The 16,214-nt window shown below is 42.9% G+C and overlaps 1 protein-coding gene across 1 annotated transcript in view; it reads left to right on the forward strand.

Annotated features, from left to right (window-relative positions):
* prickle1b (prickle homolog 1b) overlaps window positions 1-15,991 on the forward strand; it is a 31,889-nt gene extending 15,898 nt beyond the window's left edge. Inside the window, exons 2-8 of the mRNA XM_022222564.2 lie at window positions 6,520-6,717; window positions 7,649-7,762; window positions 9,869-10,006; window positions 11,927-12,130; window positions 12,236-12,422; window positions 13,018-14,010; window positions 14,104-15,991. Coding sequence (XP_022078256.1) covers window positions 6,532-6,717; window positions 7,649-7,762; window positions 9,869-10,006; window positions 11,927-12,130; window positions 12,236-12,422; window positions 13,018-14,010; window positions 14,104-15,068 — 2,787 coding nt within the window. The 5' untranslated portion in view covers window positions 6,520-6,531 and the 3' untranslated portion in view covers window positions 15,069-15,991. The remainder of the gene's footprint in view (window positions 1-6,519; window positions 6,718-7,648; window positions 7,763-9,868; window positions 10,007-11,926; window positions 12,131-12,235; window positions 12,423-13,017; window positions 14,011-14,103) is intronic.
* Window positions 15,992-16,214: the final 223 nt, after the last annotated feature.

The raw sequence follows: 16,214 nt of genomic DNA on the forward strand, positions 1-16,214 counted from the left end.
GTGTCTTTGTCTGCTGGACAATTGAGCAAACTCATTTGTCATTTTTGACTCTTTAAATGAAGCCATCACTGCTTTTCAGCCTTTCACAATGACAGATGGTGCAGAGCTTGTCCAAATAATCACATCAAACTTCCCCCAAGGCAGCATCCAGTGGATTTGTTTTGTATGCAGATTGTTCTTCTGCAACTTTTCACATCTTAAGGATCACCTATTTTTCACAGATCTCTTTTCGGAACAAAGTGTCTCACTGCGGGATTGTTTCCTGAAGTGAAGTGTTCTCCGACAATGCCGTCATTGTGATTGGCTGAAGTGAGAGATGAGGACAGGGGACCCCTCTCCTCTCGCTCATTCAGATTTCCAAAATAGGAAAGGGGGAGGTGGCGCTGTCAGCGAGTAGACAGATCCGTGAGAATTTCCTGAGATGGATGAGGCTCACTTGAGAGGAAACATGGTCAAAATTTAACCAGAGGAACACCAACAAGACACGAGGGACGAGTCAATACCTTCAACACAAAGACGACACAGGTGGTAGTATTTTGGAAAACAAAGACCTAAAGTTCCGATAATCAATATTTTAATTTAAATAGCCAATTACATGAGTATTTTTATGTAAGAGTGGTCAGTCACAGTGAAAATCTTAACTTTCTTGAGCTTTTACACATTTTTCAGCTTGATGTTTTGGTTTTCTGGTTTCTGTTTTTCTCATAGGGTGGTTGAGACCAAAAACAAAGCTAAAACAGTGCAAATATTGGGTTTACATTCACAAGTTGCACTCGAACATGTGTTTACAGCTTGTTTTTGCTTCCCCTAGTGGCCAAAACTGACCAATTACAGGTTTAACTTTGCCAATGTTGGTTCACAAGTAGACTGGCGACCTGTCCAGGGTGTCCCCTGTCTTCGCCCCAGTCAGCTGGGACAGGCTCCAGCACCCCCCATGACCCTAATGAGGATAAAGCGGTGTATAGAGAATGGATGGATGGTTCACAAGTATCATCATTGGCATCAGCTTTGAGTAAACACTCATTTTTATCCAGTACAATTTATGTAGGAGTAGTTTAAGTACTCTAACTTAGCACAGGTTGAGATATATTGGCAAAAAAGGACTTAAAGTTAATTGAAATAGTGAATCACATGAGTACTGAAAGCAGTCAGCAACAGCTTTACTGAGCTTTAAAACATCTTTCATCATAAAGTGTTGGTTTTCTGGTTGCTATTTTTCTCAGCTTTACTGAGCTTTAGTAGTCATTCAGCTTAATATTTTGGTTTTCTAGCAGATTTCTTTCTCAAAGGGGGCCTGAGACCAAAAACAGAACAAAAAGTAGAGTAAATATGCGGTTTATATTCACAAGTTGCACCCAAACATGAGTTTACAGCTTGTTTCTGCTGCCCCTAGTGGCTAAAACTGAGTTTAGGTTTACCAAAGTCAGTTTAAAAGTACTATCACTTTGTGCAATTAAAGTGAAAACTCATTTTTATTAAATAGAATTCATGTTGGGAGCAGCTTAAGTAGTCCAACTTTCCCCGGATCTGTGTGCAAATGATCAATTCTTGCTGCTGAGATAATGGAGCAGCTGTGCCGGGAACACATTAACCACCCGTGATCTAATCAGCCGCCGAGTACAAATTAATGTGACATTATTAGAGTAAATGACACAAGATGCATCAGACCGGACGACCCCAGGGACCCTTTAATGACAGCGAGAGCAGTAAAAATAGGAATTTTACCTCGGAGGGGAAATAACATGTGACAAAAGTAAAGTATTGCCTGCTTTTTTTCCCACTTTTATGGCAAACATTTCCTCTGTAAGTTAAAAAAGCAAATTGAGTCTGGCAGCATAAAAGAGAGCAGCTTGTCTGGCTTGCAGAACAAAAACATTTGGGAAAGAAAAAGACAAAGAGTGAGGAAAGAGAGTGGACATGTCATCTGGCTCTCAGGAATCCTGCAGCCAAGTTTTTTGGGGGGGAGGTGGAGGGTTTGGTGTCACCCTGGTGGAGGAAGGGGTGAGGAGATAGAAGAGGAGGGGTTGGTGGTGTTGACTCTGAGACGTGTGATTGAAGTGCAGTGGCAGGCGATTTGCTGTGGAGGGGAGGAATGAGGGAGGGGCTGACAAGGCTCGGCTGCCCCCAAAGAGCAGATACTCTGGCTGGGATCAGAGCCACTCCAGATAGAGACGTCACCCCCTTGGCCTTGCTGTTTTGGACTTTAAAACCTTTGGATTGCTGAGTTGCACGCGTTGTTCACTCTTTGAGACTTTTCTAAAGCTGGGACGCTGGTTGGGTTGGTGGTGGTTGGAGGGGGGGGGGTACTTCCTGAGTGATCTGGATCTGATTAGAGTGGATCCGCTGAGCTCCATGCTGCAGACATGTAGCCAGAGCTGTGCGAAGTGAATGAGAGCTTTATGCAAAGGTGGAATAAGAGGGAGATGCTTTTCCTGGAGGTAAGAAGAAGACAGAGCCTCAAACTTGTCAGATTTTTGTTGACTGAAATGCTTGCAGAAGTTACCGCAATCTGGGGTGATCTTGTATGTCTGTAGTCTCTATTATATTCCGGGGTGTTTGTGTATATCTCTTGCATCTAGTGTGTACAGTCCTGAGTGTGTCTGTGCAGGTGGTCTCACTCCAGCTGTGTTAAGTCTCCTGTGCACCCCCTGACACCCATTTGGCCTTAGAATAACACTCTTCAGCAGCCAAAGAGCAATGACCTCAGCCTTTGAACTCCACAATTTTAATAGTTTTCTTAAAGCAAATCCCTTGACATTTGGGAAAAATAGACTTTATAGTGCTTTTTAAAAAAATAAAGCCTTCATATACAGAGTTTGCATGGTGAGTTCAGTTGATCTTTGACCTTTAAAGGGGGCAGAAGGAGGAAAATAATTCTTTATAGGGTCTGTAATATATTGCGCTCTTTGAAGGATGAAAATAAATGGTAAACAAACACACTATTTTTTGACTTTAAGAGACACCAAATTATTAACTTGTTGAGCTTCAAAACCTGGTTTGAAATTTATGTTATATATTTTTTTTTTAAAAAACACTAAAATAACACTATTTGTCAGAGCCAGAAACTGTAAAATTAGCAAAAATTGCTGCTTTTTAAAACCTGTACAGCATTGATTGAGTGTCATGAGTGGTTCTGTCAGGAAAATTATTAATTTTTTTATGTGGTGTCACCAGATCTGCCTATTAAATCATCTGCAGGTAACCCGAGCTGTGCACCAGTTTGATATTTTAATATCTTTGGAGAATATGATACGCTTTGGCACAATCTGATAAAGCTCTTGCTAAATTAGTTTGCCTGCGGGGTTTTGTTCATTTAAAAAAAACAACAGATTTCACTAACTAATTCCTCTGCGAAGCTGAAGGAAAGTGCCAGTTAAGCAGGGGAAGGCCCACATGGTTAATCCAGCTCTGCTACATCTGGCCTCCTGTTTACACAGAGCTGATGTTGTGACGCTTTAAACGTGTTTTTCAAAAAAAGGGAAAAAAACTCTTTAACCTCCTCCTGTCACGTCTGCAGCGAGGTGCACGTCTGGAGGAGGAATAGGTGGACATTTTGTTTTTGTTTTTCACAAAGACAGCCATTGTGTTGTTGCCAAGAGGTGACATGGTGAAATGTGAGTTGCTGTGTATGTTGGCTCAGGAATCCACAGTCACCTTATTCCTTGTAACTTACGGTAGAGAAGAAAGGTAGACAGATGAAGGGAACAAAAAAATCCCCAATATTAAGTCAGTAGTATTGATTTAAAGGCCCCTTATTCCACAACTTTGTCAAACTACCATTGAGGCTTCCATATAGTGGCACAAAAATATCATGAAAGGAAAAATGCCTCTGTCTAATTGCAGCACTGACTGGTCTTAACTCGGTTAGATGAGACAAAGTAGAACAGGTAAAGAAAAGCTTCTGAGTGATAACATTATCTATCCCACCATAAAACCTGATAGATTAGTCACTGAAGAACAAAGCAACGTTCTAACACCCTTTTTTCCCATGATAAGAGCTGCGGTTCAACTTGTAACAGCATTTCTAATCTGTAAAGTCAGTGTTTTGAAGCCCTGTGCTTGATTCAACTGTATGCTAACTGGGGGGATGCTAATATTTCCCCAGTCTTGTTCCTGAGGTTTGACTACATGGTAAAGCACTGGAGGCCCAGAGTGGCTGACATCACCTCTCGACTTTGCATTGTGAGTTCAGTTGCAGCAGATCTTTGACCTTTGAAGGGGGCACAAAGTAGAATATCATTCTTTTGAGGATCCAAAACATGTAAGGCTCCTCTAAGAAGGATGAAAATAAATGGTAAGCCAACAAATTTTGATCTGAAGAGGCACCCAAATAAAAACTCTGACACTTGCAGTCAGAACCACAATGAAAACAGCTCCCAGCTACCTGAACTCTCTCATTCAGGTCCACATTCCCTCAAGCTCACTACGCTCGGCCAACAAAAGGCTCCTGATACAACCACCTCAACAGGGCCGGTAGCTAGACCCTTCTCTTTTGTGGTTCGCCAGTGGTGGTACGAGTTACCAAACTCTGGTCAATCTCAGTCTTTAAGAAAAGACTAAAAACCCAGCTCTTGCAAGACCTACTATGGGAGCTCCTGCTTTTATTCATGTGAAAAATCCTTTATGGCTCCAGAACCCACTACAGCTGCACTGCCTGGAGACATCATGGTCTTAATATCACACTTGAACTTGTTTTGTGGCACTTATCTAGGCTGTTTTCTCTTCACTAGATACTTGCTGATCTATTCTCAGATGTCGCCGCTTTGTCACTTTTGTCATTTTTTGAGTTCTCTTCCCTTCTAGTTATGGTTGTGCTGTTTCCATAAAGGTACAAGACTTTATATTGCGGTGTAGGGCTCACTTTTTGGTAGTTTTACTGTCCACTACTGTCAGATATTCAGCTTTGACTGATAGTTTTGCAATTCCAAAATATTTATCTTGATTTTTTGGAGTGATAAAAGTTGCAAAAAGAACAACTCTTCTGTAAATAACCCTGGGAACAGCACTGTTTTTTTAAGCAGGTCATAGATAATTCAGCTCCCCGCTCAGCTCAGTAGTTTTTGGACATCCCCTAAGTAACTGTCTATCACCTGCAATGAGCATTTCTCCTGACTGCTCTCCAGTCACAGTTAGCATGCATAATTACAGGTCAGTAGAAGCTATCAAGACTCGAATGTCCTTGAGATCAAAATTGCATACAGTTTGGAGGACCAGTATGAAGTTCCAGCCTGTTTTTACCCAAATAAGCTCCATTCAGGTCCAGATTTGCATGTCAAAGACACAGAGCAGAGCAGAGCAGAGCAGGACCCGGTCAGGAGTGGCTTTTTCAACACCTTGAGACCAAAGCTTTGTTATCAGGCTTTGAGAGGGCTCTGAAGAACACAGCCGCTGAGATAAGGAGGCTACTGCTGAAGGCGGGAGACACACACAACGACAAGACTGATTAATCACTCATTCATGTACCCATCCAGCTCTTATCAGCTTGTAAAGGCGAAGAAAAAAAGCTGGCATGAGTGGAGATGGTTTTTGCAAATCATGTCGTTTGTAAGATTTATCACTACACGCGGTTCATTTTGGCGCATATTCCTGTTAATGCGTTCTGTGGGCAGTGGCGATTTCCCGCACATGGATGTAAATCCCCTATTTAGCCTGCTAAGACGTGTTTCACAGCTTTTGGGCCTTGACAGCGAGAGCAACAGATGTTTTGCAGGCAACAGCTGGAAATTTCTGTTGCGTCACGTTATGTCAGAGTGTTACAGTCCTGCTTTAAAGGGGCTGTTTAAAAGCACTCGGTGTACCTCCGTTCACTGGAAATTATCCCAACAAGGTCTTTAATATGTATGACTTTACACTGACGCACATCAAATAAATGCACAAATGTGTCCATGCAATGGGATTTAATAGGAAAATACAGACTTTTTTTTAACCCTTTATAGCAAAAAATACTGCTCAATATGTCATGTAGTGCACCATATTGGAAAAAGCCTGGTATGATTTTCCACTATATATCCCCCCAAGTTTGAATCAAGTATCCTTTGAAGGTGGCCGAGCGGTGTTTTAAGCACTTTATCAGGCACGATTTTGCAAAGTATAAACGGAGGAAGTATGACAGAGTCCACTAATGGGATGGAAAATTAGGTATTAGTTATTCTTTTATGAGTCAAGAGGTTTTGGATTGGGAAGGATAAACCTTGTCCTTTCTTCTCTGTTTGTCCTCAGCTCTTCCTCATACTTTTTCTAGCCATTAAGTAAACCTCTGAGAAGATAAAAGCAAAGAAACAAGAAGAAACAGCGATCAAATCCAGTTGCAAAATGCAGAGGTATTTACTAGAAGTGCAAATAAAAGCCCTGCATCAGCACTATCTCGAACAATCAGTGTCAAGAACTTAAAAGCCGGAGATTTATGTGTAATTAAGTAAAAAACACCAGAAGCAGAGGCGGAGGGATGAAATGTAAAATGAAAGGCAGGCTCTGTAAATGTGATTCCTAAATCCTCCCTCTTTTTTGTGTTTTTGGCAGCGCCCGTGTGCGATGAACCTGGAGCGCAGTGACAGAGGGGAGCGACCTTTACCTCGAGGCCCAGAGATGGAGGCTCGCACTGGGGGGAAGATGGGGAAGATGTCGGTGGGCTTCCAGAGGAGCTCCACCTCCGACGACGACTCTGGATGTGCATTGGAGGAGTACGCATGGGTGCCGCCGGGACTCAGACCTGAGCAGGTAGGAGTTTTTTTCACCATTTGAGAAGATACACACTTCCATTTGTGTCTGTGTGGAAAAGGCAGAAATGTAAACATGGACAAAGCAGCAGTTTGTTTTCAAAAGTGGAATTTCGTAGTATAAGCTTGTATTCTAACAGCAGTTCAAACAAGGTTAAATGTGCACACATTCTGCTCTCTATGCCATTCTAGCGGATTAGCAGACAAGCTGAAGCTTAACATCTGGCTCCAGATTTTTATTTTTTTCCCCCTGAAAGTCTGTATTTAAAGTGCACATGCTGTATATACACATGAAAATACTGCTTCCTTGCATGCTTTCCTCCACCCCAACAAACAATTATTCATGCATTCCCATTTCTATTAGTGTGGGAATGGCTAACATGTAAAGCAACATGTGGATAAAGCTGCAATTTGTAGTCACAGGTGGACTTTTGTAGAATAAACCTGTACTCTAGCAGCATGTGCTACAGGTAAATGCACCCATTCTGCTCTCTGTGCCCTAGTAGCAGACTACAAGTTGAAGCCCAACATCTGGCTCCAGATTATTATTTTTCAAATATTTAAAATATACATGTCATATCAGTCACAAAATATTGCTTCCTTGCATGTTTTCCTTCATTTTCTTTCATGCAACTCCACCCCAACAAACATTTATTTCCTTTCCTCCTGTCAGTGGAAATGAACCCAGGCAAACATTAACATTTACAGTCCCTCGCTGTCTTGCTGTGTGCGGAGAGATTTCACAGTCAGGCGCCTCTGACTGCATAGAGATTGACATGTTTGGCCCACAGTGTCATTGCTGTGTGTGCAGTCATTCTCCACTTATATCCTCCCCCATTTCCTCTCGAAGCAGGTGAACAAAAAAAAGAGAAAAGATTTCACTTTTTTTCCTGTCTGTCTAAAGTTCATTCACGTATCTCCATCATCTCCAGGTCCAGATGTATTTTTCCTGCCTGCCGGAGGACAAGGTGCCGTACGTCAACAGTCCGGGAGAGAAGCACAGGATCCGACAGCTCCTTTACCAGCTGCCGCCACATGACAACGAGGTAGAGATAATAAGAGACAATGACAGGGTGTGGGAGAGTGATAGAACAGTCTGCTACAGAGAGGGACACAAATAGGAGCTCCTGCTTTCATTCATATGTGAAAAATCATTTATTACTTTTATTTTTACTAACACTAGTATTGCAATAATAACAAAACCACAACAAGAACTGAATAAGGCATTATTTAACACACTATTCCACATGCTTTAGCCCGCTAAGGCTCAACGATTTCTGCTCCTGGCACATTTTTTTGTCAGTGTGGTCTCCTTTTTCACTGCAATATAAAGTCCTGCACCTTTATGGAAACAGTACAACAATGAACACAAGTAGAGAGAACTCAGTAAAGTCTTTTGTGCTGTGGAACACAGTTGTGTTGTTATGAATCCTAAAAAAAGAAGAAACAAACAACTAAAATTGAATTTCTTTACAAAATTGAATTTTTTTCCCCCAAGAGCACATGTTACCAATACTGGAAAAAATGGTGGCTTCACACACAATAGATGTTTAACGTCATACATATTTAATTTGTTTCTATACTTGTCTTCTGTCCCCACTGTATAAACACTGCCTGCAGTTCAGCTGAGTCATTGGCGGCTCCACAGTTGTTCAGAGTGGAATGTTTTTTTAATCTAATTATTTTTGCTTTGTGCGTAAGTCCTCCTCAGCTGCTTGCTAACTTTTTCCAGCTTTTTATGGTCATCCCTTTTGAAAATGAAATAAGCTAGACCTCTAAGATGTGTAGGGTATTCACCGAGCATTGTCCTAAAAGTGTTATAAGCAGTCACACTTTTGCTTGGTTCATGTTGAATAAGAAAGTTTGTAAAGTGCTCCTGTTTACTTATTTATGATCTGATAGTTTGAAGTCCTGAAGGCAAATGGCTGCCATTTAAACAACAGAATATTTGGTAAAAATTGCAAATCTAGTGTAAGTAGTAGTCTTGACGATACCAAAGCTGAACTTTTCCTAAATAACAACCACGAGTGATAGTTGGCAACACGTCTCCCACAGTTAAACCAAAACTAATTGAGACATTAGCAGGCTAGGATAGATTCCAGTCCCCCAGGACAATCTTTAAGACAAAGCAGGTATAGCTAATAGATAGATAAATAGACAAGACAACATTTAATCCTTTAAGAATTTTACATTTTTCGAGGTAAACGCAAAAAATAACATCATTTTCGTCTTGGTATCTGATTTCAACTGCGAGAGAAAGCTGTTTAATTGCACCCAAAACCCTAACTAAACTCAAGCAGCTGAGCAAAGCCTACACAATCTTGCGAGTCTTTCTAGTAAAGCTAAAACAATAGCCACATTCCCTCGACCCCAACAAAAAAAAAGAGCCTGTGACAGTAAAGCCAGTAAAGCACATGCCTGTGTCTTCTCTATAATAGCTTTATGGTGTGTAAACCAGCACTCCTTTCACATCTGTGTTAATAGAGTTTACATTAGCAGATATGACGGAGGGTTATCACCACAGGGACAGAGGTGGTCTCTCTGTACACACACATGGGAGATACACAATAGGTGCACTCAACACACACAAACACACTGTTTGACTGGGCTGCTTTTATGATGTTTGTTAGCAGACCTGGTGGTTGAGGAAGCAAACTGCCGGTAGGATTCCATGCGTAACTGTGGTTAGGAGGGATAAGCGCTGTGCTGCGCGGATGAAAAGGAAAGACAGCAATTGTGTGCGTGCATGTGTGTGTACGTGAGAGAGATCGCACAACGGCATCGTTTACTGTTGTTTAGAGAACAACTGAACTGCTTGTTAGGACAGTCTTGGTCTTTTATCTGAACCTTCATCATCATCTCTAAACACAGAGGAAGGGTTTGTGTATCACTCACGCCATCCTTTCAACGCAGCCTTGAGGAGGGAATTAGCTTTAATTAAACCCCTTTTCCAGCCATATATGGACTTTGTGTGATAGTTTTCCCTCAAAGTCGCATGCAAAAGATGAAAGCCGAACCATCAGCGGTAATGGCTGGTGGTCTTTTGCAGAGCTATTTTTGCCTTCTCCACTTAACTTCCTCTTTTTTTTAGCCATTAATTGACTTTTTTTGTTCTTTTCCTCACCCAACTTTTTTTTTTTTTTAATCTACAGGTGCGGTATTGCCACTCTTTAACTGAAGAGGAAAAGAGGGAGCTCCACATGTTCAGCACCCAAAGAAAAAGGGAGGCACTCGGAAGAGGAACACCCAAGATTCTCCCGCGAGCTCTGCAACACACCCGCTGTGAAAATGTAGGTGCCACAACAAGCCACAACCAACCCTTGAGTTATTTATATCAGCCACCGTCCCATCCCAAAGCACGGCAGCCCGAGGCACGACCCTGATTGCCTAATATAGCGGTTTTAATCACTGACATAAACTTCCTCATTAGGCTGAGAGAGGAAACGGGGAAATTGGGTGGCTCATGTTTAAGCCGAGCGGAGAAGCCAGTTCCTCGTGAGGAATTGAGCCAATTTCCTGCTACCCATCTACATCGCAGCATGACAGGCTGCAAAAATGGGTACAGGTTAATAAGTGATTCCTGAGCCTTAAAATCCAGAGTTTTCCAAAGAGTATGTGCAAAATAATGTCACATTTACTGACTGGAATACTTAGATGTAACTCTGGTTGGTACATGCAGCTGGTTTTAAGACTGTGTGGAAAATTGGAAATCTTTTTTTCCATATATGTCCACAGCAAAGAGTTTTTTTCAGATGAGATTCTTCTGAGAATTTGGACACCTCGGCTCCATTTTGACATTCTATGCTATGAACAAGCAATCCTGAAAGCTGACTTCTTTCATAAAGTTGATTAAACAAAACATCCAGCGGCATTCCAGCTCCCCTTGATCATATTTCTGAAAAACTTCCTTTCAGTGCAAACAAACATAAATATTAGTGTTTTGTGGCTTCCGCCGAATTGAGCCCCGACAAGTGAGCTAACCACATCCTCTGCCATGACGAGCAGATGAAGTGCAAGCATGCTAATTCCTCCCCCCTTGAACAGGCAGATGAAGTCTGTCACCACTCAAACACAGATGCTGACACATGGATGCGAGGTCACATACACGGGATCGCTAGCGGAGACACACACATTGTTGGACACGCTGGACATGCATGTGTGTTGGTAAAAGCTCTGCAAACACAACCCAGTGTCAGTGACTCGCTCATGTATTCAAGGATATATCATAAAGACGTTCGGATGTACACACACGCAATCACGTCCGCCCACACATGTTCACACACAGTTTGTCAGGCTCCAGTTTCCCGGTGCCTTGACTCTCAGGGACACACAACACCCCTGTATCCAAGGCCCCTGTCTGTCCACCCGGGTAATAATGGTTAACAGCTGGGCATGCTATCCCAGTGCTGCTCATGGGAGCCTCATAACTCTGCTTTGCTATATAAAGACTGCACGTTCAGACACGCTCCGACGATCTCTGTGGAGTCATACGATCTTTCGACTCAGGACCAAGGCTGGCGTTTTCTGTTTAAGATTACAGGACTGAAACAGTGCACAATTTTTCAGCAACATCCAATGATTAATTGATGGTTTTATACTTAAGCAAAACAGCCACCGACTGAAATGCAGAGGAAGCCCATTAGGAATTTTCAGTTTCAGCATGCTGGTAAAGCAGATATGCTTGGTCGGTTAGATTCAGGTACATTTATGGCTTCGAAATTAACCAATATTCATCATGTTTAGACAAAGACTTCTCCCCAGGAAAACACTGGGTGGTGTCACCATAGCTGCAATGTGTTCATATTTTTAGCATTCGGTTTTTGTTACCCTGGAAAGGTTACATTTTTGTAATGACTGTCATCATAGCAGGGTTCACTGATGTGTTTTAAAAGGATTATATTCCTCTGGCATGTACAGTATGATCACCTGTTGTGCGGCCTTGTTTTTTTAGCATCATGTGAATGAAACACCAGCAGATACATGATATATTTTGAATAGTTATCTCCATAATCTCCCTTTTTTTATGCTGCATTTCTGATGGGTCACAGGCATCAACTGTATCGCACACCTTTTTTCCAAAAGCCATTTGTTCCTGTATTCATCTCCATAGTGATATTCTAAAGCTAGATTATTTACTAACCTTCAGTCTTTATTGCAAACTTTTAAAAAAAATGAAATCTCATGAATTATTTGTTGTTTGTGTTTGTCAGTGTTGCAGAGGCATTAATGGAGGGGAGATGGCAATCTTCGCGTCCAGAGCAGGACCGAGTCCCTGCTGGCACCCAGCATGCTTTGTGTGCACCACATGTCAAGAACTGCTGGTGGATTTGATCTATTTCTACCAAAATGGCAAGATTCTCTGCGGAAGACACCATGCTGAGCTTCTCAAACCACGATGCTCTTCTTGTGATGAGGTAAGTGGCAGAAATAGTAAGACTACCCTCCTCGACAAGTTCAGTGTCATTATCAAATCCATCAAGCACCAAGGAACTAACAGCGGTATGTGTATTTCCCTTTAGATCATCTTTGCAGATGAGTGCACTGAAGCAGAAGGTCGTCACTGGCACATGAAGCACTTTGCCTGTTTTGAGTGTGAGGCAATGCTTGGAGGGCAGCGGTACATCATGAAAGATGGACGACCCTACTGCTGTGGCTGCTTTGAGTCACTGTATGCAGAATACTGCGAGGCCTGTGGGGAAAACATTGGTAAGTTGCATTTGTGAGGCATAAGAAAAATGACATATTATTTGTTTCAAATCAAGATCAAGTTTATATACACAGATCAGCTATAACATTGAAACCACCTGCCCAATATCGCGCAGTCCCCCGGGTGTCACCAAAATAGTTGTAACCCATTGGTTTATGTGTCCATTGGTAACCCATGGACACATAAACTTCTGCAGGTGTCTTGTGGTGTCCTGCACAGGGATGTTGGCAATGGATCCTTTGGGTCCTATGGTTTGGTCATGTCCCATGGATGCGCAGCCAGGTTGGGATCTAGAGAAGGCAGGGGCAACACCTTAGGCTTTCTCTCGTGTTCCTGAAGCCATTCCTGAGGCGTTTTTGCATGTGGTGAGGTGCATCGTCCTGCTTGGAGAGGCCATTGGGAGCACCTTTAATATTATAAGTGCTTGGTGTGTGTCAAAGGAACACCCAAGTGAATACTAGAACCAAAGCTTTCCCGGCAGATCATTCTTCCATCAGTGCTTTTAATTTTGTGGCTGTTTAACACGAGTAGCAAATAAATACACCCAGGTTCTACACCCACATGTATAGTGATGATGCTCTGTTTTGTATTTAGGTGTTGACCATGCCCAGATGACCTATGAAGGTGTACACTGGCATGCCACTGACCAGTGCTTCTGCTGTGCCCAGTGTAAGACATCCTTGCTAGGCTGTCCCTTCCTACCCAAGCAAGGCCGCATCTACTGCTCGAAGGCCTGCAGCCAGGGAGAAGACATTCATGCATCAGATTCGTCTGATTCTGCGTTCCAGTCTGCCCGTTCACGTGAATCGCGCCGCAGCGTCCGCATGGGGAAAAGCAGCAGACCTGCTGAACAGTGGAGACAGTCTCAGCTGTTTAATCCTCCTCCCACTGTCCCCTCGTTTGAGCACAAGTTTGGGGATGGCGAGAATGAAGGAGACGCAGATGGTGACATTGATATTGTTGGGCGTAAGCTGGCCCGTCTTGGCCTGGAGGAGGAGAGGTTTTGGAGGGAGCGGGAGGAGCAGGATGGTGGAGGAGAGGAGGATCCAGAGGAGTGGGCTCAGCACGAGGACTATATGACTCAGCTCCTGCTCAAGTTTGGTGATCATGGCATGCTAAACCAACTTCAGCAGCCATCTGTAAAATCTCCCAGTCCGACCAGTGACAGAAACAGGCTAATTAGTGATCCCTGGCTAAAGCCTGATCCTACATCTATGGGGATCACTGCTTCCTCTCCCACCCCTGCCAGTCCCACCCAGAGTCAGACTTCCAATCAATCCCGAGCCAACAGCCTGAGCCCTGGATTGATGAGCAAGAAGCACCTGCCTGAAATGTACTGGGCTCAGTCGCAGGATGGTCTTGGAGACTCAGCCTATGGGAGTCATCCAGGTCCTGCCAGTGCCAGGAAGATCCAAGAGCTGGAAATGGACCAAGATCAGGACCAGACTGTGGCAGGAAGACAAGCCTTCTGGTCAGACACCAGGCAGTGGTATGAAGACTCCTTGGAATGTATCGCTGATGAGCTGAGGAAGGTTGAGAAGGGTGTTGGAGACTCCATGGACTCCCTGGCACTTTCAAATATCACTGGTAAGAAGAGCTATGGTTGCATTGATTCAGTTATCACTTCTTCAAACATTAGAAACATTTTCAAAACAGAAATTTCCTGTTCATCCTCTTTAGGTGCATCAGTGGAAGGAGATGGTCGGGATAGACCAGTAGTCTACACCCTGGCTTTGCAGGATCCCTCAGTGCCGGACGACCTTGAAAAGATGAGCAACATGGGAACATATAATTCGTCTCATCTTCATCACAGTGCCAACTCTCTCAATGTCAACATGGGCAAGGGAGACGAGGAAGCAGAGGAGGAGGTGACACTTGCAATGAGGGGAGGCACACAAGGGGGAATTCTTTCACTGTCTCCTCATTCAGAAGCCATCACTCCCTCCTTTGTTCATGCTCCAGCTTTGAGGAGGAGCAAGTCCCAGTCCAGGCCTCCTCAGGTGGTCAAGTTCTCAGAAGACACTGTGGACAATGGCTATAATGATAGGTATGAGGTCAATATGAGAAAGCATCCCATGAGTGAGAAGCCTCAGAGGAGGGCATACTGCCCAGAGGAAATTGGAAGAGAAAGAACCCGGCCGACAAGCCACCATGGGCGCAGCAAGCAGCACCACCGCCGGCCAGGACGGCACCACAGGAGCCGCAAAACCCGCTCGGATAACGCCCTTCACATGGTGCCTTTGGAGAAAGCACAGCGGCCATATGAGCCCCAACAACAGGGTTTGGTAAACCCGCCATGTGGTGCTATGCTCCTACAGCACCCCCCACACAGGCTGCCGCTGGCCTACTCCCATACCCGATCTGATTATATGCTACGGAGCGCAACCCAAAGTGACCCCCGGGTTGAGCATTTCATGGGTATCTACAGAGATGAGGATGACTGGTGCTCCACTTGCTCTTCTTCATCATCGGACTCTGAGGAGGAGGGCTTTTTCCTGGGCCAGCCAATCCCTCAGCCTCGACCTGCTGGGCGCTACTATGCAGAGGACTACCCAACAAGGGTCACAGCCCTGTCTCCCCAGAGCCATTGCTCACAGACTGGTCGCCGGAAGAGTCACCGCTCCAAAAACTGTATTATTTCTTAACAGTGTGGCATGTATTTACATTATAATCTGCACTACACTAAGCAATAGTCAAGATATTCTGATTATACTGCATGATATTTTACATCTGGGTTTAGGAAGGCAGCACTGACAGATCGTGCATGGCCAAACATCAAGATGCATATCATATTTCAAGCCAAAATCTACTGAAAAAAGAAATTTTGAATTTTAGCTGCTCAGGCAGAATGAGAAAAGAGAACACTGCAATTGTGCAACATAGTCATAAAAAAAAATCACATTTTGCGTGTGTGCAAAGTTGGCTTAGAATCTGGGTCGGCCATATTTTAGCACTAATAAGATGCATGAACCAATAACATCAGAAGCCTTTCTTTAGACAATGCAGACCGAAATTATGTACAGTTGACAGTGGAGACATTAAGCTTGTTATTTCATTTCAGCTTTTGCCACTTCATTTTTAAAAACGGTTTATTTTCAGTTAAAAGTTTTGCAGCAGTATCTTTGTGAGCATTAAAATGGCAATGCTATTGTACACAGAGGTTGGTAATTAAAGTAGAAAATAGGAACTAACCAAATAATTATTTAAAGCGTAATAGTACAAAATGAAAATGTATATACTAAGTTAAGATTTTAATACCGGTATTTTTATATCCACGGTTTAAAGACTTGTTTCGTTTGAAGTGTATGATTAAAGGATAACAGTTGTGTTAGTAAGCAGACCTCAGTAATATTTTATGTGAAACAACAAAGAAGGTGCATTAACAGTCAAGTGCCATGTTATCCAAAAACATCTGCCGCATTATATATTCCACAATACTCAATGTTGGTGTACAAATTATAAACTGACTGGCAGTCAAGCCCAGCTACTATTGCTCTGACATAACCAGCAAAATGCTTTGTGATGTAAAGATGCTTGGAATAAATATTTTTCTCCAAAGCTTCAAAAACGATTGCTCTGTTTCTGAGTTTGAACACTTTGTCTTCAAATGACACATTTTAAAAATCTCAGATTGAAAGATAGGTATAAAGGTGACAATGATTTACCAAATACTAAGTTGGATTTTTGGTTTTTCATTGTTTTTTTCAAAGGCTGAAATCTTTTACGATTGGGATTTACAGTGGCATGCAAAAGTTTGGTCATATTGTATTTTATTGTGAATGGCTAAGCAA

Source organism: Acanthochromis polyacanthus, chromosome 1 (assembly GCF_021347895.1).
Source record: "Acanthochromis polyacanthus isolate Apoly-LR-REF ecotype Palm Island chromosome 1, KAUST_Apoly_ChrSc, whole genome shotgun sequence".
Lineage (NCBI taxonomy): Eukaryota > Metazoa > Chordata > Actinopteri > Pomacentridae > Acanthochromis > Acanthochromis polyacanthus.